At 42.5% G+C, this 23,743-nt stretch overlaps 1 protein-coding gene across 3 annotated transcripts in view; it reads right to left on the bottom strand.

Annotated features, from left to right (window-relative positions):
• SERTAD4 (SERTA domain containing 4) overlaps positions 1 to 23,743 on the bottom strand; it is a 70,973-nt gene that overhangs the window by 6,105 nt on the left and 41,125 nt on the right. For all 3 annotated transcript variants that reach the window (XM_056568208.1, XM_056568205.1, XM_056568207.1), the window contains exons 2-3: positions 21,913 to 22,104; positions 12,040 to 12,152 (exon numbers count right to left, since the gene is read on the bottom strand). In XM_056568208.1, the coding sequence (XP_056424183.1) occupies positions 12,040 to 12,152; positions 21,913 to 22,087 (288 nt within the window). In that variant the 5' untranslated portion in view covers positions 22,088 to 22,104. The remainder of the gene's footprint in view (positions 1 to 12,039; positions 12,153 to 21,912; positions 22,105 to 23,743) is intronic.

Below are 23,743 nucleotides of genomic sequence, written 5' to 3'. Positions count from 1 at the left end.
GTTTCAAGTGGATATGTTCGAAATGCCTCAAGATGTTTACTGTCTAGCCGGAATACTGTTCTTAATTTTTACTCAAATGACATGAAGCTGCATATTGCACTCAAAATGCGTCAAAATGTTGTTTTCTAGTTGGAATGTTGTTCTTCATTTTAACTTGAAGAAAATAAAGCTGCATGTTGAGCTCGAAATGCGTATGTTGTAGTCTAGACGAAATTCTGTTCTTCGTTTTTACTTGGATGAAATGAAGCTGTATCTTAGAAGTGTTGGATCGATTTTTTTCTCTTTTGCAAGATTATTGGTGTACACTGGGCCGAGTGTGGATCCATGTATACCACAACTGGAGGTGACCCGGTTTCCGATTTCTACATGTTCACTTTAAAGAACACCTGTCTTCTCTCCTGATATGGGGATCTTAGTAAATACTTAAATATAGTCCCAAGACAACCCCTTTAAATATGGTAAATAAGCCCAAAGGAAGTGTACTTAAAGGGGTATTCCAGGAATTTATTTTATTTGACTATGCTACAGCGGCTGTAAAGTTACTGTAGTTCAAAATATAGTGTCTGTACCTGTGTGTGACGGTTTTCTCACAATTCTTCTGTGATTTTCACCCCACTATTTATTTTTAACAGCCTACAAAGTGACTGTTGTCTCGGATTTTTCCCAGCTTGCAATGCGGCAACTAATGCAACAGCTGTAGGCACCCTGATTGAAAACCACAGGTCTTTTGTTTCAATGGGTGGGGTGGCTGATGTGTCGGATAGAGGAAAATGGAATTGTGGGACTTGTAGTCAAAAAAAGAAAAGTCAAACAGGAAATACAAGTTCACAAAAAGCTAGCCACAGTGTTTTGGTAATCTCACAACATAGCCATTTAGCCCCAAGACAAGCGCAGATCGGTCCTAAGCATGTCCATTACTGTCTGCCAGGTATGTACTAAAATCACCTTATGGTGGATAACCCCTTTAATTATATTCTGTTGGATTTCTCCATGGGGGGTATGGGGTTAGCCGAATATAAAGAATTGGCAACTCAAATTGTTGTACTTCAGATTTACTTTTACTGAAATTTAGAAAATATTAGGGAAAACAATTCTACCATTGTGTTCTATGGAAATCAGTATTTGCTGTATGGTGCCATTTTGCTTTTAAAGGACATCTGCAGCAAAAAACAACTCATCCCCTATCCACAGAATAGGGGATAAGTGTTTGACCCCCCCCCCCTGCGATCTCCCAAACGGGGCCCCGCGTTACCCCTCTATGTGAGCGGCTAATGCATGTAGCATCGACCTCTCTCAGGTAGACGGTACACCCCCTTCCCGTACAGTTCTATGTGAGAGGCGGGGGAGGCACAAACGCTGCCTCTCCCATAGAACTGCGTGGAGGAGGCATGTTGGCCGCGATGTCACGCTGCGGCCGTCACGCCTCCTGCACGGGAGAGCCATGGCAGAGCCGGGACCCCGTGCAGGAGATTGCGGGGGTCCCAGCATTCGGATCCCTCACAATCAAACACTTATCCCCTATCCTGTCAGCTTCCATGATGTCATGTAAAGATTTGCTCAGATTTGACAATTACTCCCAGGCACAACGCACATGGGGTCTGGGTACGGGGTCTGGGTGCTGCTTTATGGAATTTTTTTGTAGTTGGGACATACAAAAATATTATAGACTTCACAATGTTTTTTAGAATGTCATTAGGAAGTTTGCATTGAGGAAGAGGGAAGTTTACTTCGCTTTTGGAGAAAAATATTGGATGGGTGCAAAGGACCAACAGATAGTGTCCATTGTTTCCATTACAACCAGTGGCCATTCTATACAATCATGCAATGCGGCAGAAATGTTGTGTATTATATTACAGCAGCCATTGTTTTCAATGTCCTGCCAGATAGGAACAATGACACCACCTGTGGTCTATTGTTTCTATCCAGCAGGATTTTCTTTAAGACATTGGACATAATGCTGGATATTTTTGTAGTAAAAAAATACGGCATCTGAAAATAGTAGGATTAGATGTGCCATAGGTTTCCCCCCAATCCTTAATATGTAAAATATGGAAGGTGTAAATGGATTTACTCATCAAGACCAATACTATATACACTCACTGGCCACTTTATCAGGTACACTCGTTCAGTTGATTGTTAACCCAAATAGCTAATCAGTCAATCAATGGATTTAGGCATGTAGACGTGGTCAAGACAACTTTCTGAAGATTGAACCGTTCTTTTCAAAATGGAAAATAAAGGATTTAAGTGACTTTGACGTGGCACAGTTGTTGGTGCTAGAAGGGCTGTGTATTTTAGATGCTGCTGATCTACTGGAAATTTCACTCATAACCATCTCTAGGGTTTACAGAGAATGGCCCGAAAAAGAGAAAATATCCAGTGAGCTGCGGTTGTGTGGACAAAAATGCCTCCTGGAGAATGGGCAGACTGGTTTAAGATGACAGAAAGGCAACAGTAACTCAAATATCCACTGGTTGCAACCAAGGTCTGCAGAATACCATCTCTGAATACATCAACACGTCCAACCTTGAAGCAGATGGGCTACAGCAACAGAAGACCACACTGGGGACCACTCTTGTCAGCTAAGAACAGGACACTGAGGCTACAATTCACACTGTGACCAAAATTGGACAATGGAAGATGAAAGAACGTTCTCTGGTTTGATGTGTCTTGATTCCAGCTGTGACGTTCAGATGACAGGGTCAGAATTTGGTGTAAACAACATGAAAGTATGGATCCATCCTGCCTTGTATCAGGTTCAGGCTGACGCTGGTGTAAAGGTGCACGGGGACATTTTCTTGGCACACTTTAGGCCCCTTAGTACCTGCTGAGCCTGGTATAAACACCACAGCCTACCTGAGTATTGTTACTGACCACGTCCATCCCTTTATGACCACAGTGGACCCATCATCTGATGATACTTCCATCAAGATAATGCCCCATGTCACATGCCCCAATGGCCTCCACAGTCACCAGATCTCATCCAATAGATCACCGCTTGGATGTGGTGGAATCGGAGATTCTCATAATGGATCCGACAAATCTACAGCAACTGTGTGATGTCATCATGTCCATATGGAGGAACTGTGTGATGTCATCCTGTACATATGGAGGAACTGTGTGATGTCATTATGTCCTGTGGAGGAACTGTGTGATGTCATTATGTCCTGTGGAGGAACTGTGTGATGTCATCATGTCCATATGGAGGAACTGTGTGATGTCATCATGTCCATATGGAGGAACTGTGTGATGTCATCATGTCTATGTGGAGGAACTGTGTGATGTCATCCTGTCCATATAGAGGAACTGTGTGATGTCATCATGTCTATATGGAGGAACTGTGTGATGTCATCATGTCCTATAGAGGAACTGTGTGATGTCATCATGTCTGTATGGGGGAACTGTGTGATGTCATCATGTCCATATGTAGGAACTGTGTAATGTCATCATGTCCATATGGAGGAACTGTGTAATGTCATCATGTCCATATGGAGGAACTGTGTGATGTCATCATGTCCATATGGAGGAACTGTGTGATGTCATCATGTCCATATGGAGGAACTGTGTGATGTCATCATGTCCATATAGAGGAACTGTATGATGTCATTATGTCCTATGGAGGAACTGTGGGATGTCATCATATCCTATAGAGGAACTGTGTGATGCCATCATGTCCATATGGTGGAACTGTGTGAGGTCATCATGTCCATATGGAGGAACTGTATAATGTTATCATGACCATATAGAGCAATTGTGTGATGTCATCTTGTCCATATGGAGTGAAATCTCTGATAAATGTTTCCAGCCCCATTTAGAAAGTATGGCACAAAGAATGAAGGCAAAAGGGGGTCCAAGCCAGTACTAACATAAATAAATGTACCTAATAAAGTGGCCAGTAAGTGTATTTTCCCTGCAATAGTTCTTTGATCTGGATAAAAACAGATCTCCCAAACAGATGACATTGCTGTTCATATACTATTATAGAGAAAAGGGTTGAGAGAAGAAAATAACTATTTTTAAATAAGTCTGTTTTTAATACCATATGGTTCTTTATGTAAAATAGTTTATATATATATATATATATATATATATATATATATATATATATATGTGTGTATATATATATATATATATATAATTTATTTTTTTTTTTCTACATTTTACCTCACGTATTCCATTCATCAATCTGGTATGAAATAAGGAAGATAACAGATAGTGAAAAGTGTAACTACAATGATATTCCGCAGAGACATCAGCGCTAATAGACACTACTGGGTCCAATTACACTTCTTGATTCCATGCCACTCTTTTTAATTTACTAATTTACGAAAAGATCTGATTGTAGTCCCTGAGGGGCATGGTGAAGAAACCAAATGCTGGCAATCATACCTGCCAGTGTTTTGCCCCCTCGGTGAATAGAATACCGTCTATACGTTATTGTCTGACAGATGCGACGAGAAAGAACGATGCAATTATTTGAGCGCATGCCAGCCGCAGATGTCAAACGCAAAGTCGATGACCCACCTGGGGTAAAGAAGAGCCAGGACTCGGGCAATGACTGGCACCAGGTATCCACCAGTGGTGGCTTCTTAGATTCTTAAAAACAGCTTTGGAGTTTTGGGATAAAGGATTTATTTGCATTCATTTCCCATGGTGCATTGCTTTATAGTATCTACAGGAGAAATGGCGACCTTCCTACCATCGCAAAGTCATATCTCACAAAGCAACGTGGATTGTATTCTTCTGGACCATATTAGATTGCCACAGGGCAGTGGTCTACAAAGTGTGGAGCTCCAGCTGTTGCAAAACCACAACTCCCAGCATGCCCGGACAGCCATTGGCTGTCCGGGCATGCTGGGAGTTGTAGTTTTGCAACAGCTGGAGGTCCATAGTTTGGAGACTACTGCCGTAGGGTTTGCTGATCTAAGCCTGGTTCAACAGAACCACAGGAATGCGGATTTTGTAGCCACAGCATAAGGGCTCGTTCACACTACAGAAATTTGAGGCGGATCGCGCTCCTATTGACTTCAATCGGTTTTCCTCTGCAGTGTCCCGGCAGAACTTCTGACAAGGATTTGAATCAGGTAGTAAAAGCCCATAAGCGAAAGGGATTTTGGGGGAGATTTATTAAAACCTGTTCAGATGAAAAGTTGCCCAGTTGCCCATAGCAACCAGTCAGCTCAGTGCTTTCATTTTTAACAAGGCCTCTGCAAAATGAAAGAAGCGATCTGATTGGTTGCTATGGGCAACTGGGCAACTTTTCCTTTGCACAGGTTTTGATAAATCTCCCCCATTGATTCCAAATTTAGCAAAAATTGGCGCCGATACATGCTCAATTAACCATGAAGCGCATGCGCATAGGGCGTCGATCCACAAAGGAATTCGGCAAGGTCATTTAGCCAGTGTGAACGTACTCTAAGAGTATGTTCAAACTGGGGAATTGACAAGGAAATTCAGCAAATTTGCCGTCCTCTGCTTGGCGTGGAAATGGCGTGGATTTTGATGCAGAATTTGAAGAGGAAATCCGGAGGAAGATCAGGAAATGCTGTGCAGGGGTTCAGCCTCAATTTGGCATCAATTCTGTTTTCGTCAGGATAAGTCATATTAAAGGGGTACTCCGGTGAAAACCTTTTTTCTTTTAAATCAACTGGTGGCAGAAAGTTAAACATGTTTGTAAATGACTTCTATAAAAAAATCTTAATCCTTCCTGTACTTATTAGCTGCTGAATACTACAGAGGAAATTCTTTTCTTTTTGGAATGCTCTCTGATGACATCACGAGCACAGTTCTCTCTGCTGACGTTATTATAATAATAATAACGCTTTATTTATTGTTGTCCTTAGTGGGATTTGAACCCAAGTCCCCTGCACTGCAACAATGCTGTCCACTGAGCCACCATGCTGCCCTTAGCATACATCTGCTATGCATGGTTTCTGAAATGGACAGAGATGTCAGCAGAGAGCACTGTGCTCGTGATGTCATCAGTGTTCCAAAAAGAAAGGAATTTCCTCTGTAGCATTCAGCAGCTAATAAGTACTGGAAGGATTAAGATTTTTTAATAGAAGTAATTTACAAATATGTTTAACTTTCTGCCACCAGTTGATTTAAAAGAAAAAAAGTTTTCACCGGAGTACCCCTTTAACTTTAATGAGCTCTTACCTGCGAATTCCCCCAGAAGAATGAACGCTTTCAATCTTCTAGTGGAATACGATTCGGCATCGAACTTCCTCTGTCTGAACAGAGAGGCGGAAGGCCATTAAAGGTGTACTCCACTGCCTGAGTGCGGGCGCCGGGGCTCGTGACATCATGGCTATGCCCCTCGGGACGTCATGCCACGCCCCCTCAATGCAAGTCTATGACTGAGATTCTGCATCATAATCTCTGTGAAATAGGTGTTTTATTGATTTCAAGGGGAATTCTGCAACCATGTGCACTTTTTTGATGCAAATTTTTCAGACTTGGATTTTTGAATGTGCATCAAGAAATGGCCATTTTAGTTGTTCCCATTGAAGAATAAGAGTGTTGGTCCATGCTGAATCGACAGCAGATAACTCAGCAGATTTTAGGATTGGTTTTAGGGTACGTTCACACGAGTGATTTGATTGGTTGCTATAGGCGACTGAACCACTCTTCTCTATGCTGGTTTTGATAAATCTCCCCCATTGTGTTTCTTAAAGGGGTACTCCCATGGAAAACTTTTTTTTATTTTTTTTTTTAATCAACTGGTGCCAGAAAGTTAAACAGATTTGTAAATTACTTCTATTAAACAATCTTAATCTTTCCAGTACTTTATAGGGTCTGTATACTACAGAGGAAATGTTTTTTTGTTTTTTTTTGGAACACAGAGCTCTCTGCTGACATCATGACCACAGTGCTCTCTGCTGACATCTCTGTCCATTTTAAGAACTGGCCAGAGTAGGAGAAAATCCCCATAGAAAACATATGCTGCTCTGGACAGTTCCTAAAATGAACAGAGATGTCAGCAGAGAGCTCTGTGTTCCAAAAAGAAAACCATTTCCTCTGTAGTATACAGACCCTAAAAAGTACTGGAAAGATTAAGATTTTTTAATAGAAGTAATTTACAAATCTGTTTAACTTTCTGGCACCAGTTGATTTAAAAAAAAAAAAAAAAAAGTTTTCCACGGGAGTACCCCTTTAAGAAACACAATGGGGGAGATTTATCAAAACCAGCATAGAGAAGAGTGGTTCAGTCGCCCATAGCAACCAATCAAATCGCTTCCTGGTTGCTTCCTTTAAAAATGAAAGTACCGATCTGATTGGTTGCCATGGACAACTGGTCAACTTTTCCTCTATACAGATTTTGATAAATCTTCCCCAATATACCGTATATACTCGAGTATAAGCCGAGTTTTTCAGCACGATTTTTCATGCTGAAAACGTCCCCCTCGGCTTATACTCGAGTGAACTCTCCGCCTGTCAATCCCTTCATCAGTGGTCTTCAACCTGCCGACCTCCAGAGGTTTCCAAACTACAACACCCAGCATGCCCAGACAGCCAATGGCTGTCCGGGCATGCTGAGAGTTGTAGTTTTGCAACATCTGGAGGTCCACAGGTTGAAGACCACTGATGAAGGGATTGACAGGTGGTGATGATGAAGGGGGGGGGGGGGGGGGAGATGACGAAGGCCGCAGTGGTCTTCAACCTGCGGACCGCCAGAGGTTTCAAAACTACAACTCCCAGCATGCCTGGACAGCCGATGGCTGTCTGGGTATGCTGGGGGTTGCAGCTTTGCAACATCTGGAGGTCCGCAGGTTGAAGACCACTGATGAAGGGATTGACAGGCGGTGATGATGAAGGGGGGGGGGAAATGTGACGGGGGTCTAGATGATTACAAGGGGGATGATGTATTTCCCACCCTAGGCTTATAGTCGAGTCAACAACTTTTCCTAGGTTTTTGGGGTAAAATTAGGGGCCTCGGCTTATATTCGGGTCGGCTTATACTCGAGTATATACGGTAACTAACCAACACAATCTTAGGCCCCATTATCATTAACCAATAACCCCACTAATCTCATCTAGAGTCAGACTACAGCAAAAACTAGTACAAATGACATCAAAGAACAGGAAGAAATTATTGACTGAACAGCAAATCTTTTTAAAATTGTCCAAAAGGTGTATAAAGTATACACTAGGGTCTTCTTGCCCTCTGGTGTCATCCTTACATCTTTATGTTGGAATCCATATGATACTAAATGCACAGATTGAGCAAAAACATTAACAATGTACGGTATATAGTAAATGAAATGTAAAAAAAAAATAAAAAGCAACACACATAACTGAAGACAAGATAGTAAGAACATAGCCAAAGATACGCCATGCAAGAGTGATCACATGATGCAATGAGTACAAATATTCATCATCAGTATCCCATCCCTAACTCTCTACATATGGGTGATCGCCACTAGAGATGAGCGAACTTACAGTAAATTCGATTCGTCACGAACTTCTCGGCTCGGCAGTTGATGTCTTTTCCTGCATAAATTAGTTCAGCTTTCAGGTGCTCCGGTGGGCTGGAAAAGGTGGATACAGTCCTAGGAGACTCTTTCCTAGGAATGTATCCACCTTTTCCAGCCCACCGGAGCACCTGAAAGCTGAACTAATTTATGTAGGAAAAGTCATCAACTGCCGAGCCGAGAAGTTCGTGACGAATTGAATTTACTGTAAGTTCGCTCATCTCTAATTGCCACCTGAGCCACTTAAATCTTATTCATAATGAGTCTTTTTTATTGATATGTAATTGTTATAATTTAATAAAGTAAATCTGCTTCACTGTTTTTTATAATTTAGTATTTTGTTGAAAAGACGTGTCTGTTGGGTTTTAAAATGGAAGGATGAAAAGGTAAAAGTGGCAGTCAGGGGCAAAACACCGGAGTAGAACATTCTGCTAAGTGTGGGTTCCATAAATTTTCAACTGGAAGTACTGAAAATAATAATTTCTTATTGAAGGGCATATCTCATAAAGACGACCCCTTTAGAAATAAAAGCAAGAATCAGCTGTTACTGGCAGAGGAAACCCTGTTGGCAAAACATTTCTGGCTCTTGCAGGGAATATGCAACATTACATGACGGCCATTTTAATGAATAGCTGTCCATGTAAGGCTTAAAGGGGTACTCCAGCGCTTAGACATCTTATCCCCTATCCAAAGGATAGAGGATAAGATGCCTGATCGCGGGGGTCCCGCCGCTGGGGACCCCCCTGATCTTGCACGCAGCACCCCAGTTAAAATCAGTCCCCGGAGCATGTTCGCTCCGGGTCTGATTACCGGCGACCACGGGGCCGGCGGCGTGTGACGTCACGGCCCCACCCCCGTGTGACGTCACGCTCCGCCCCTCAATGCAAGCCTATGGGAGGGGGCGTGACAGCTGTCACGCCCCCTCCCATAAGCTTGCATTGAGGGGCGGAGCGTGACATCACACACCGCCGGCCCCGTGGTCGCCGGTAACTCAGGAGCCATTGCACTTTTATCTATTCATATCTATCTATCTAAAATTCCAATAGAAGCAGCATGTCCGGGATACATAAAGCAGGGTGCTCACATGTATAGGGCCGGGGTTGCTGGTCCTCCACAATAACAAATCAGTTTTGTTGCCGGACTAAAAACCATGGCAGACCACAATTTTCAGTCCAGCAACAAAACCGGATACGGTCCAAAAAATGAGCTAGCTAGCATTAAAGTGAATTGGGTGTGACGCGGGGTCTGGCTGAGATACGGCAGGGGCGGTTTTTATATTCTCCTGCCGGATCTGGCTGCCATATAGCCAAAACGTGGTGTGAATGCAGCCTCAGAAAAGATGTCACCTGTGAGTCACTGGATGTAAGTGCACTGTAATCTTCTGTAGGGTTTGTATGGTCTGAAGTGGTATCATTAGTGGTCATGGTCTTTGTTTGATTTAGGCATTATTTAGTGGTATAAATAGTAGTAGATTTCTGTGTATAGTGCTATTTGTTCATTTGTGGTATGGAGGTAAGAAAAGCAAGTGTGTCATCTATCCTATGGCCGACACTAAATAAAATCACCAATATCAGCCACACACTTGGGGAGATTTATCAATACCTGTGCAGAGGAAAAGTTGCGCAGTTGCCCATAGCAACCAATCAGATTGTCGCCCAGCCTGAGGTGAGTGAATGTTAGGGTCCCATCCTATATTAGGCCACCTCCACGTGGTGGATGGGGGACAGGTTTTGATCAAAAAGTGCGCTAAGAGCCTCCATTTTGTTTTTTTTACATGTCTTGTACTTGCTACAGCAGTGTGCATCCGTGTATTGGGCTAGGTGCTAGCTACATTTTTGTTTCATTTTGTTTTTGCTAACCAATCAGATTGTGTCTTTCATTTTGCAGAGGCCTTGTTAAAAATGAAAGAAAAAATCTGACAGGTTGCTATGGGCAACTGGGCAACTTTTCCTCTGCACAGGTTTTGATAAATCTCCCCCATTGTCCTTTGTAATCAAGGGATGTGCGGCCAACAATGATGAATTTAAGGGCCACGTGAAAGATCTATCTCATATCTATTAATCTATCTACCTCATATCTATCTATCTATATATCTATCTCATATCTATCTATCTATCTATCCATCTATCTATCTCATATCTATCTATCCATCTATCTATCTCATATCTATCTATTCATCTATCTATCTCATATCTATCTATCTATCCATCTATCTATCTTTCTCATATCTATCTATCCATCTATCTATCTCATATCTATCTATCTATCCATCTATCTATCTCATATCTATCTATCTATCCATCTATCTATCTCATATCTATCTATCTATATCATATCCATCTATCTATCTATCTATCTATCTATCTCATATCTATCTATCTATCTATCTATCTATCTATCTATCTCATATCTATCTATCAGATCTATCATATTTATCTATCTATCTCATATCTATCTATCTAATATCTATCTATCTATCTATCTCATCTATCTATCTGTCTCATATCTATCTATCTCATATCTATCTATCTCATATCTATCTCATATCTATCTATCTGTCTCATATCTATCTATCTCATATCTATCTAACTATCTATCTACCTCATATCTATCTATCTATCTATCATATCTATCATATCTATCATATCTATCTCATATCTATCTATCTATCTCATATCTATCTATCTGTCTCATATATATCTATCTATCTCATATCTATCTATCTGTCTCATATCTATCTATCTATTTCATATCTATCTATCTATCTCATATCTATCTATCTATTTCATATCTATCTATCTATCTCATATCTATCTATCTCATATCTATCTATCTATATCATATCCATCTATCTATCTATCTATCTCATATCTATCTATCTATCTATCTCATATCTATCTATCAGATCTATCATATTTATCTATCTATCTATCTCATATCTATCTATCTAATATCTATCTATCTATCTCATCTATCTATCTGTCTCATATCTATCTATCTCATATCTATCTATCTCATATCTATCTCATATCTATCTATCTGTCTCATATCTATCTATCTCATATCTATCTAACTATCTATCTACCTCATATCTATCTATCTATCTATCTATCATATCTATCATATCTATCTCATATCTATCTATCTATCTATCTCATATCTATCTATCTGTCTCATATCTATCTATCTATCTCATATCTATCTATCTGTCTCATATCTATCTATTTCATATCTATCTATCTATCTCATATCTATCTGTCTATTTCATATCTATCTATCTATCTCATATCTATCTATCTCATATCTATCTATCTATTTCATATCTATCTATCTATCTCATATCTATCTATCTATCTCATATCTATCTATCTCATATCTATCCATCTATCTTATCTATTTATCTAGCCATCCATCTGTCATCACTCATACGATAGAATGCAATATACACAACTATGACATAATTTATTAGCCTCATAAGAATAGCGGAAGGAAACGTAAAGCAAGCATAAAAGAAGCAATCACTGTGATGTAAGAGAATAAGTAAAACAGACTAAACAAAACGTACTTTATGACTACAGCTGTTGAGCGGCAGATGATAATCCTCTTCTACATATTTCCTTTTAAAGTAAGTGCTCTTGGAAGCTGTTTTTGGATTTGAGATTCCCCTGTAATGTGATTCTGTGGTAATAAATCAGATATGACAGATGATATGCAGTTCGCCTGAGGTTCTCCAAACACAATAACTTTGTTTCCTCACACAACAGAATATATCATGGAACACATTGATCTTATATTTCACATCTTGAAGTGTAATACAGTGCGGGGAGAATGCGCAATGGAAGTGTCAATCAAACCGTATCACCGCGCTCCTAATGCTGCACAGGTTATAATGGGAATGTTATCATCACACATTTACATATGTTCTGCTCATTGTATACCCTTCATACCTTGACATTCCGTTGTAATACTCTACACATGTCATGACACTTTCTTTTATTCATAACATTTAAAGGGGTTCTACATTGAGGCTTATTTAACAAGTACTACCCTCATGATGCTTCAAGGGTATCTATGGTTTGTAAGAAAATATTGGTCTTAGTGAACGCACAATAGGAGCCATCTTTATGTAGCATGTGTGTAGGTGTCGTGAAGTGACGCACTACAATGGCATTCCTCCTATGTGCATAATAGAAATTAATATAGTGTAAATGAAACAAAAATTTTAAAAAATACACATGAAATAACTAGTATATGTAGAGGAATGGAGGAGCACCGTGTGCATAAGGATTGCAGATCCGTGTGGGTGCTCAGCTCCAGGACCAGACCAAGGTCCCATGCAACAATATCCAGATGTAGGTAGAAGCGGCACTCCAAAGTAGATGAAAAAAGTAGGTGTTTATTCACACATTTGTGATACAAGCGACGTTTCGGCTCGTAAATAGAGCCTTTTTGAAGTACTTGTAAAAGGCTCTATTGACGAGCCGAAACATCGCTTGTGTCACAGATGTGTGAATAAACACCCACTTTTTTCATCTACTTTGGAGTGCCGCTTCTACCTACATTCACATAAAATGACTAAATATTGATAACATAATTGTACCTAAAATAAAAAATAAAAATAAATTGAGATACATTTCTTTTAACTTCACTTGTAGAGGTGATGATGGGCGAGGGGCCTCCAGAAAGTGTTACTGTAATTTAAAATAACTTTTTACATGTGGAACGGTCATGTCAAAAGTTATATAGGCAACTTTGCAAAAATCAAAAGGTCTACTGAATATAAGAAACTTTGAAATATATCTTATTAGACAAAAATGCTTCTTCTCCAGTTATCAAGCTTCTTCCCTCCCCTACCTGCTCAAAACTTTCTCTCGGAAAATCAGCTCAGCTTTGTACTGTGTCTGCAAGACAAACTAATTCAAGTCTATGGAGGGAGGAGGGAAGACCCATCCACCAGCTCTGGGAGAACTGCAAATTATAAACGAAGCCTGCAGTGCAGAAATCTACTGAAAAGTACCATATGCAGGTTATATAATGACCAGAAATAGTGCTGCTCCTCATATACACACAGGGCAGCTTATCCTGAAGTCACTTGAAATGACAGGTACTTTTTAAGATTGGTTACGGTCTCAGCGCAGAGCCCCTTCCTATCCTTAGTTATAGCAGGGTGAAGCACACTTCACTCCTGAGCGCTACATGATGTCTGACTGATTTCAGGAGAAAGGCTTATTTATAGTCTATACAGCCCCTCTCCTGCAATAAGCACCGAGCCAGGGAGTGAGCAAACTGCCATGTATTTCACCAATCTCTACCTAACGATCAGAAGGGGTCTCAGCTCTGAGACCCGAACCAATCTTAACTTTTGACATGTCTGTACGGCATAGGAAAAGTTAATTTACATGACAATAAAGCTTGAGGTCCCTGTACAGTTGAAAAGTCAGTCAAACCTGATGACTTCAATGGGACAAGCTGACCATCTAAGGTTACAGATTTTCTTTTTCTCTATTTGTGAGTTAAGGCTAGGTTCACATTTGCTTCAGGGCTTCATTTGGGACCTATACATTGGACAAGAAAACAAAGCCGGATGGTCCATTACAAAATGGACAGAGATGGAACCAGTTGAATCCAAAGAGATCCCGTTGACTTCAATGGAGTCCATCAGGCTTCTGTTCATGGATTTGACCAGACAAAAAGTTATGGAGCCCCTGAATGCAGCTCTGACGCAATTGTGAACCCTGCCTAATGTGTATTAAGGATTTCTGAGGGTCAGGCAGAATTTTGGATTTCAAGAGGTGATCTCTTTTGTTCTTAGAGAGAAAATCCACCACAGAGGTGTCTGGCAGCAGTTTACCCCTCCTCTCTCCATTTAGAACACATAAATATTCAACCATGCCGAACATTCATGTGCATGGGGAGATCACTGTTAAAGGGGTACTCCGCTGCTCAGCGTTTGGAACAAACTGTTCCAAACGCTGGAGCCAGTGCCGGGAGCTCGTGACCTAACAACCCATCTTCATCTCTACCAAGTGAAGCCAAGAAATAGTCCCAAGAAAACCAAAGTTGACTTGTCTTTATGAAAAGTTCCTAGGACTAAACTTAAAGACAGGGTCTCCCATCCAGTGTGTCTCCAGATGTAGCAAAACTACAACTCCCAATATGCCCGGACAGCCTTTGGCTGTCCGGGCATACTGGGAGTTATAACTTTCCAATGGCTGGAGGCACACTGCTTGGGAAACAGCGCTTTAAGGGGTTGTCCAGGATTACAAAACATATCTGCTATCTTCTAGAAACACCATCATATCTGTCCATGGTACTGCAGCTCCTTCTAAGTAATTGACCTGAGCTGTAATACCACATATAGCCTGTGGACAGATGTGGGGGTAGCAGGCAAGTTTTTCTTATCCTGGAAAAACCCTTTATGTATGGGCTAGAAAAGGTTAAAAAGAAAGTAGATAGCATCAATGGAGTGAATACCGTAAAGGCTGGTCATGGGGTTGTTATGGTCTATGAAGAGTAGGGTTAAAGGACTTATCCAGGAATAGAAAAACAGAGCTAGTTTCTTTCAAAAAAGCTCCCCTTCTGTCTCCAGGTTGGGCATGGTTCGGCAGCTCAGTTTCATTGAAGTGAATGGAGCCAAGTTGTAATACCACACCCAACCTGGGGACAGACGTGGAGCTGTTTTTGAAAGAAATTAGCTCTGTTTTTCTATTACTAGATAATCCCTTTAAGCCTATTTTCGATTTATGGTATAGATCTCAATTTCGATAATTAAGTCAATGCTTGTGAACAAGGGTCATGCTCCCTGTCTCTACTGGGAAAGTGAAAATGATGGCGGTACATGAACAAAGCTAATAGTGATGGGCTGCATGAACCAGCCAAGGAAACGGGCTTAATTTTTATCAACATTTTCTGAAGCCCCTTATGATCTATGAAACCCTCTAGATAGAACAGATGAAAAGTCCAGTTGGCTATACAATGGATACATGGTAGAAGTTTAGATGGGGGAATACTCCCGATGTATAACTCCAAAATATAAAAGAAACTCAATGTGAACATAGCCTGATTCTAGGAGACAGAAGATATTTTCCACAACTTATCCCATCATTGACTAATAGGTGACAGAACAGCCACCTATCTAGAAAAAAGGTGTCCCCTTACCCCTGTTCCACCTGGTGAGGCATTCACTGTCCATGCCTCTATTCATTCCCCACCTAAATACGTCAGCCTCATCTTCAGTCTGGATGGGGGACAAACCCCACGGGGATGTGCATGTCACTCTCTGATCATTCATTTTCATCTTTATTTTGCAAATTTTCAGAAAGTTTTTAATTTATTCTCTTAAAATTTGCACCCTGAAGTCTTAAACTTAATATACAGTATATATGGCAGGAATAAAGATAGTTACAAAAGGGAGGGTCTCTCACTGAGATCAATGATCCCAAACAGGGAATTGTATGGAAGAAGCCCTGGATCGGACAGCATGGCAGAGGAGGGGCCAATGACAGGGGGAGGCTAGAGCAAGGAAGGGTTAGCTAGGGGTTAAAGGGGGGTGGCTTAGGGGAAGGAAGTCACGTAGGCAGGAAGCAGTTAGTCAGTGCAGAGCAGGGCTAGGAAGTTGCCCGCCCTTTTAATTTGGAGGGGGAGGGGTTTGTACCTTTGTCGCAGCGGCAGGGGCTGGAGGGGGACTTGGAGGCATTGGGAGACATCTGGAGAAGAGTTGGAGAGATTTGTATGGTGAAGCTGGGGCGATACCCAGCCGGTGGTGGGAAATCCCTGCGGGGTGGTCCCCAAGGGAAATGGTCTCCGAAAGAGGTGCCCTGGGGTCAGTTGAGATGCTGCCAAGGGTAAAGTAGGAGACTGAAGATTAGTCTGCCTTCAAGTCCCTCTCCTGCTGGGATAGTGGTTGTAGGATTGTTTTCATTGCACTGTTTTTCTTGCACTGTTAAAAAGTTATGGGTAATGTTTACCTAATTATTATAAATGTTATCACGGTTATTTATATGGTTAAAAATGTTATTTAATAAAGTGGGCTGCTGTGGCCTTTTTCTACCAACTTGGTGTATGAGTATTTTTGAGAAGGGGTTTACTGGGGTCACAGCGGTATAGCCTATCCCCTAGTCATGAGATCATATGACAGGTTTCATCAAATGTAGATTCTCCAATATGGCTACTGTTATAGAAAGTCTATTCTGGCACCTATACTAGATTATGCCAACCTTTGCAACCATTGTTGTATTTGCTTTGATGCATACATTTTTTTTTTACTTTGCTAACAATTTCTTAATGGGACCAAAAGGAGAACTCCAAGAAACAGATCCAGGGGTACTACAGTAAACCAACACGTTTTGGGAAATCCTTTCTCAAGGTATATACCGTCCTGGAGAGCTGAAATCTCTGCTTTTCGTCTCTGGTCCATACTGCAAGATGGCTGCTAATCTTCTGTGCCCCCGGGAGGTTCACATGGAGTTGTGAGCTGTTATTTCTTCTTTTTACCTTAAAGGAGTAGTCTGGTAAAATATAACTTATCCCCTATCCAAAGGATAGAGGATAAGTTATAGATCGCGGGCGGTCTGAGCGCTAACACCCCCCCGCAATCTCCTGAATGGGGCCGCGGGAGAATGCTGGAACGGGGGCGTGCCAACCCCGCACGGAGCGCTTACCGACAAACCCCCTCCATGTACCCATTAGAGATACATGGAGGGGGGGGGGTGCCGGCTGCGGCTTTCTGCAGGGGTCGGACAGCCGCTTCCATCAAACTGCCAGAGGTCCGTGCAGGAGATCGCGGGGGGTGCAGCGCTCGGACCCCCCCTTGATCTATAACTTATCCCCTATCCTTTGGATAGGGGATAAGTTATATTTCACCAGACTACTCCTTTAATATCTTTAAGGGGCTATTGCAAGATTTATAACATCTCACCAAAGAATGGGGGGTCCTACTCGTGTGAATAGAGTGGCACCATGCATGTTTAGGCTACTTTCACACTACCACTGCACCCCATCGAGAACGGCTGTGAAGTTCTTTTTTTTTTCTGGACGGGGCACAATGGGCAACAACCGGTCCGGATAGATCCCATTATAGTCAATGGGGTCCGTCGGGCTCCGTTATTTTGTAGCGGGAGAAAAAGACGGCGCTTGCAGTATTTTTTCTCCCGCTATGCTCCCCGGGTTCACCGACGGCCGTCACACTGCCGTGTCATAACGGCAGTGTGAAAGTAGCCTTACCCTCTTCTCCATTCGCTCACTATAGGACCTCTGAAGAAGGCCATTTGTTGTATTCACCTATACAGGCTGATGATGCACACTGCTGCTCATTCACTTGAGGTCCAATGGATCCTCCTTTCTTGTGATTGGTGGGTGTCTCAGCAGTTGGACCCCCACTGATCAGAAACTTATCACCCTTCCTATGGATAAGTGACACTTTTTAATCTTCTCTTTTATGCATGCTCTTATGAATACTTATGTGTCTCCATGGTAACAGACTACAAACCTGTAGTCTGACCCTGTGGACATTTGGGGAGATTTATCAAAACCTGTCCTGAGGGAAAATTTGCTGAGTTGCCCATAGCAACCAATCAGATCGCTTCTTTCATTTTGCAGAGGCCTTGTTAAAAATGAAAGTAGCGATCTGATTGGTTGCTATGGGCAACTCAGCAACTTTTCCTCTGGACAAGTTTTGATAAATCTCCCCCATTGTCCATACATTTGGTATGTAAATTAGAAATAAGGACTATTTAGATGAGTGTAAGACTGACTGCCGGATCATTATATACGAAGTTTGTTTGTAGTCTGTTACCATGGAGACATATTGCTGTATTTAACTATCTTTGGCAATGCAATAGGGAGTAAAAAGGAGCGAAGGCCGAGCATGCACACTACTGCTCATTCACTTGGGTGACACGGGACCCCCTTCTCTTGATATGTGGACGTCGTAGGAGTTGTACCCCCACTGATCATATACCTATCACCCATACTGAGGACAGGTGACAGGTTTTAATTTTCCCTTTTTTAAAACCTCCCCCATTATGTGTCTCCAGCTCTTCTGCATCCTTATGTATCTCCATGGTAACAGACTACAAACAAACCCTGTAGTCAGATCCTGCAATCATTATCCATTCCACATACATTTGGTATGTTAATTAGAAGTAAGGATTAAATAGAAGGGAGCATGAGGATCAGCGTACACAAGGAGTGTTTGTAGTCTGTTACCATGGAGACACATAAGTCTGTATAGAGCAGTGTTTCCCATCCAGGGTGCCTCCAGCTGTTGCAAAACTACAACTCCTACTTGTCAATTGCAGTGTTTCCCAACTAAAGTGCCTCCAGCTGTTGTAAAACTACAACTCCTTTGGTTGTCCGGGCATGCTGGGAGTTGTAGTTTTGCAACAGCTGGAGGCACACTGGTTAGGAAACACTGCCATACACAATATCTATGTCTATATGGTTGTTGTCAGGCCAATAAGACAGGTCTCACCTACACCTGCCTGACGCTTTTGTTTGTTGCTGTGATAAGCGTCACAACGAATGGCCCGTAGCCACTTATATGAAACTAATATGGCAATGGAGCGTTGATATTACCGATTACCGATGAAAAGGATCGGTATCATCGGTTTTACCGATGATAAGGATAAATATGTTCTACAAGCCTAGTATACAATTAAAGGCTTCCTTTTGTACGGAAATGAATATATTACTGTACAGCTAATCTAAATGTTTCGAAGCATGTCAGTATTCTCTATTATTATTGTTAGAAATGTCTATAATATAATATTGTCAGACGTGCAGTACTATTGTAAAAAAAAAAATAATAAAAAAAAAAACGGAAAATGTGATAATGACAGTATATGAGCGTTCCATAATACTCCACATCCATTCATGTCATCTACATGGTATTATTGTTTGTTCTGGGATTTCTGTCTGGGGAGGGAGTGAAAGACATCATTATTATATCTATTGGGATCTAGACTTATCGGATGACGGGTAACTATGGAGATGGGATGAACACAGCGGTTTATCTATGTCTTATTGTACTAGTTTTTTTTTTCTATAGGATGGACCTTTAGCCAAGGATTGATGGCAGGCGGCTAATGGGGTATACGCTGATCAGCCGTAGCATTGAAACCACTGACAGGTGAAGTGAAGGACAAGGATTATCTGGTGACAATGGCGCCTGTCATGGGGTGGAAAATGTTAGATGGCAAGTAAACAGTCGGTTCTTGAAAATTATGTTTTGGAAGCAGGACCTGAGCGACTGTGATGAGGGCCGAATTGTGATGTCTTGACGACTGGGTCAGAACATCTTCAGAATGTCAGGTCTTGTTGGGTGTTCCCGGTATGCACTGGTTAGTATTGACCAAAGTGGTCCATAGAAGGACAAGCAGTGACCGAAGACATGGGCCGAATTGTGATGTCTAGATGACTCGGTCAGAGCATCTTCAAAATGGCAGGTCTTGTTGGGTGTTCCCGGTACGTAGTGGTTCGTACTGACCAAAGTGGGCCATAGAAGGACAAGCATTGACCGGGGACAGGGCCGAATTTTGATGTCTAGACGACTGGGTCAGAGGATTTCCAGGATGTCAGGTCTTGTTGGGTGTTTCTGATATAAACTGGTTTGTACGGACCAAAGTTGTCCATAGAAGGACGAAGGGGGACCAGAGACAGGACACAGAATGTGATGTCTAGATGACTAGGTCAGAGCATCTTAAAAATGGCCGGTCTTGTTGGGTGTTCCCGGTATGTAGTGGTTAGTACTGACCAAAGTGGGCCATAGGACAACCAGTGACCAGGGACACAACGCTCATTGATGTGTGTGTGGTGGGTGAAGACTAGCCCATCTGGTCCGATTCCACAGAGGTGCAAACTGCTGAAAAAGTTCCTGCTAGCTATTATAGAATGGAGAACGATCACACAGGGGATTGCTGCTTGATGGGTATGAGGCTGTGTAACCACCGACCAGTCAGAGCGCACATGCTGACCCCTTACCAATACCTAAAGTGTCTACATTGAGCATTGGACCATGGATCAATAGAAGTAGGATGCCGGTCTGATGAATCATGTTTTATATCTTGTGGATGGCTGTAGGATGAAGGCAAGATGGTGGAGGCAGTGCAATGCTCTAGACAATGTTCTGTTGGAAACCTTGGGTCTTGGCATCATGTGGATGTAACTGTGACATGTATCATAGTAACATAGTACGATTGAAAAAAGATACATAACCATCAAGTTCAACCAAAGAGGTGTGTAGATGGATGAAGGGAATATTAGGCATAACCTACCTAAAAATTGTAAGACCAAGTCCCCCTTATCATGGAAGTGGGATCCCCTAATGGCAGTAACCTCTTTCAGCAGAATAATGTCCCGGCCACACAGCAAGTATTGTTCAGGAGTGAGGAACATGACTAAAGCTCAAGGTGGTGAACATGGCTAAAGCTCAGGGTGGTGAACATGACTAAAGATCAAGGTGGTGAACATGACTAAAGATCAAGGTCGGGATCCAGATTCCTCAGATCTCAGTCCTATCGATCATCTGTGGAATGTGCTGGAGAAACAGGCCTGATACATGGAGTCCGCACCTCACATATCACAGGACCTGCTGCTAAAGTCATGGAGACAAATATCACCGGACACCTTCAGAGGTCTTTTGGGGTCCAGGCCTCGGCACGTAATAGCCGGGGGACCGACACAATATTTGGTAAATGGTTTCAATGCTATGGCTGATGTATCAAATCTGGTCATCTGTACAACTGGACCGATGAGCTCCACCTTGTCTCATGGGTGAAGCCTCTGTATAATTCTTAACAGAATTTTTCCTTTAGGGATTTTTTCTATCCAGTCAAAGAAACGTTTGCTTTTACTGGTGAAAATGACTGATCAGATAGTATGCAGCAAAGATATGGAATGACCTGGCACAAGCAGGACTAAGGCTGTAGTTTCAGTAGTATAGAGTTGCAGTGGAGTGTGTGTAACCCCGTATGAGTGCCAATATAGGTGGTGCAAAGTCCGTGTATAGACCAATGGATACGAAATCAAGGAAGTAAGACTGCACTCACCAACGGCAACGGAGCTTTATTGCAGCATACCGGGTACATAAACAGGTGAGTGGAGGGAGGTGGGGGATGTATACCAGGACAGGCTGTTTCACGCCGGAAACGGCGTGAAACAGCCTGTCCTGGTATACGTCCCCCGCCTCCCTCCACTCACCTGTTTATGTACCCGGTATGCTGCAATAAAGCTCTGTTGCCATTGGTGAGTGCAGTCTTACTTCTTTGATTTCGTACTGATCAGATAGTAATATGGTAAAAGGACATCTCTATGCTGATAACAACAGAGGCACATGGTCGCATTGTGGCTGCACTCAAACCATCACTCCCAGCAGGTTATAGGAGTCATAGACCAATCACCAGCAGAAAACCTATGGACCATTACTGAAGAGGACACCTACCTGCAGAAGAGTCACATAATCTGTGCTCCTGGTGCTGGGCATGGAGAGACTTGGACGAGCTGCTGGCCTTGCCCTGGTGCTCGGTCTCCCAGACGGCTCTATACTCTGCAATCTCTGCTGTACCTTCTGAGGTAATGGGGTTGCAGAATCTGTTCATGGACAGAACCACAGTCATCTCTTATAGCCGGCAATCTGTGGAGAGAAAGCAACATGTAGGTATCATGCCAGCTGGGGAGAAGAACATTACCAGAGCCCTCTATGGTCTGAAGGTGAAGAACAGTAGATGTAGCAGAGCTGAAGGTGTCATTTAACTCTTAATAGCTGCATTGCCTGCACATCATGATAACTTAGCTTGGCTACATCTGTAGTACCCCTCCCTTAATATTACCAAAGAGCATGCATTGTGATAATATAACCTTAAAGGGGTACTCCACTGGAAAACATTATTATTATTTTTTTTAAATCAACTGGTGCCAAAAAGTTAAACAGATTTGTAAATTACTTCTATTAAAAAAATCTTAATCCTTTCAGTACTTTTCAGCTGCTGTTATGATCCACAGGAAGTTCTTTTCTTTTTGAATTTCCTTTCTGTCTGACCACAGTGCTCTCTGCTGACACCTCTGTCCATTTTAGGAACTGTCCAAAGGAGGAGAGGTTTGCTATAGGGATTCGCTCCTACTCTGGACAGTTCCTAAAATGGACAGAGGTGTCAGCAGAGAGCACTGTGGTCAGGCAGAAAGGAAATTCAAAATGAAAAGAACTTCCTCTGTAGTTTACAGCTGCTGATAAGTACAGGTGTCACGATTCGGCAGGCTGGAGGTGGATCCTCTGTGCAAGAGAGGGATAGGAGTGGACCGTGTCAGTGGACCGGTTCTAAGTTGCTACTGGTATTCACCAGAGCCCGCCGCAAAGCGGGATGGTCTTGCAGCGGCAGTAGCAACCAGGTCGTATCCACTGGCAACGGCTCAACCTCTCTGACTGCTGAGATAAGCGCGGTACAAGGGAGTAGACAAGAGCAAGGTCAGACGTAGCAGAAGGTCGGGGCAGGCGGCTAGGTTCGTAGTCAATGGTGATAGCAGATGGTCAAGAACACAGTAGAGGTAACTCAGAGTAGCTTTCTCAAGGCACAAGGCAACAAGATCCGGCAAGGAAGTGCAGGGGAAGTGAGTTCATATAACCAGGGAGCAGGTGGAAACTAATTAGGGTGATTGGGCCAGGCACCATCATTGGTGCACTGGCCCTTTAAATCTCAGAGCGCTGGCGCGCGCGCGCCCTAGAGAGCGGAGCCGCGCGCGCCAGAGCATGACAGCCGGGGACCGGGACAGGTAAGTGACCTGGGATGCGATTCGCGAGCGGGCGCGTCCCGCTATGCGAATCGCATCCCCGCCGGCAATGTCAGTGTAGCGCTCCCGGTCAGCGGGTCTGACCGGGGCGCTGCAGGGAGAGAAACGCCGCGAGCGCTTCGGGGAGGAGCAGGGACCCGGAGCGCTCAGCGTAACAACAGGAAGGATTAAGATTTTTTAATAGAAGTAATTTACAAATCTGTTAAATTTTCTGGCACCAGTTGATTAAAAAAAAAAAAAAAAGTTTTCCAGTGGAGGACCCCTTTAATTTCATACACTGTCACTTTTCAGCTATTGCAATACTACAACTCCCAGCATGGCTTGCGCATGATAATAACTTAGTCCTGCTACATCTGTACCTTTCCTTTGATTCTACCAAAGAGAAAGAATTCTACCACCTAGGGAGAAGAACATTACCAGTGCCCTCTATGGTCTGAATGTTCAAAAACGGTAGATGTAGCTGAGCCGAAGCTGCTGTTTAACTCTTA

Source organism: Hyla sarda, chromosome 3 (assembly GCF_029499605.1).
Source record: "Hyla sarda isolate aHylSar1 chromosome 3, aHylSar1.hap1, whole genome shotgun sequence".
NCBI classification, from domain to species: Eukaryota; Metazoa; Chordata; class Amphibia; order Anura; family Hylidae; genus Hyla; species Hyla sarda.
Note: the sequence above shows the minus strand (reverse complement) of the source record. Positions and strands in the feature narration are given on the sequence as shown.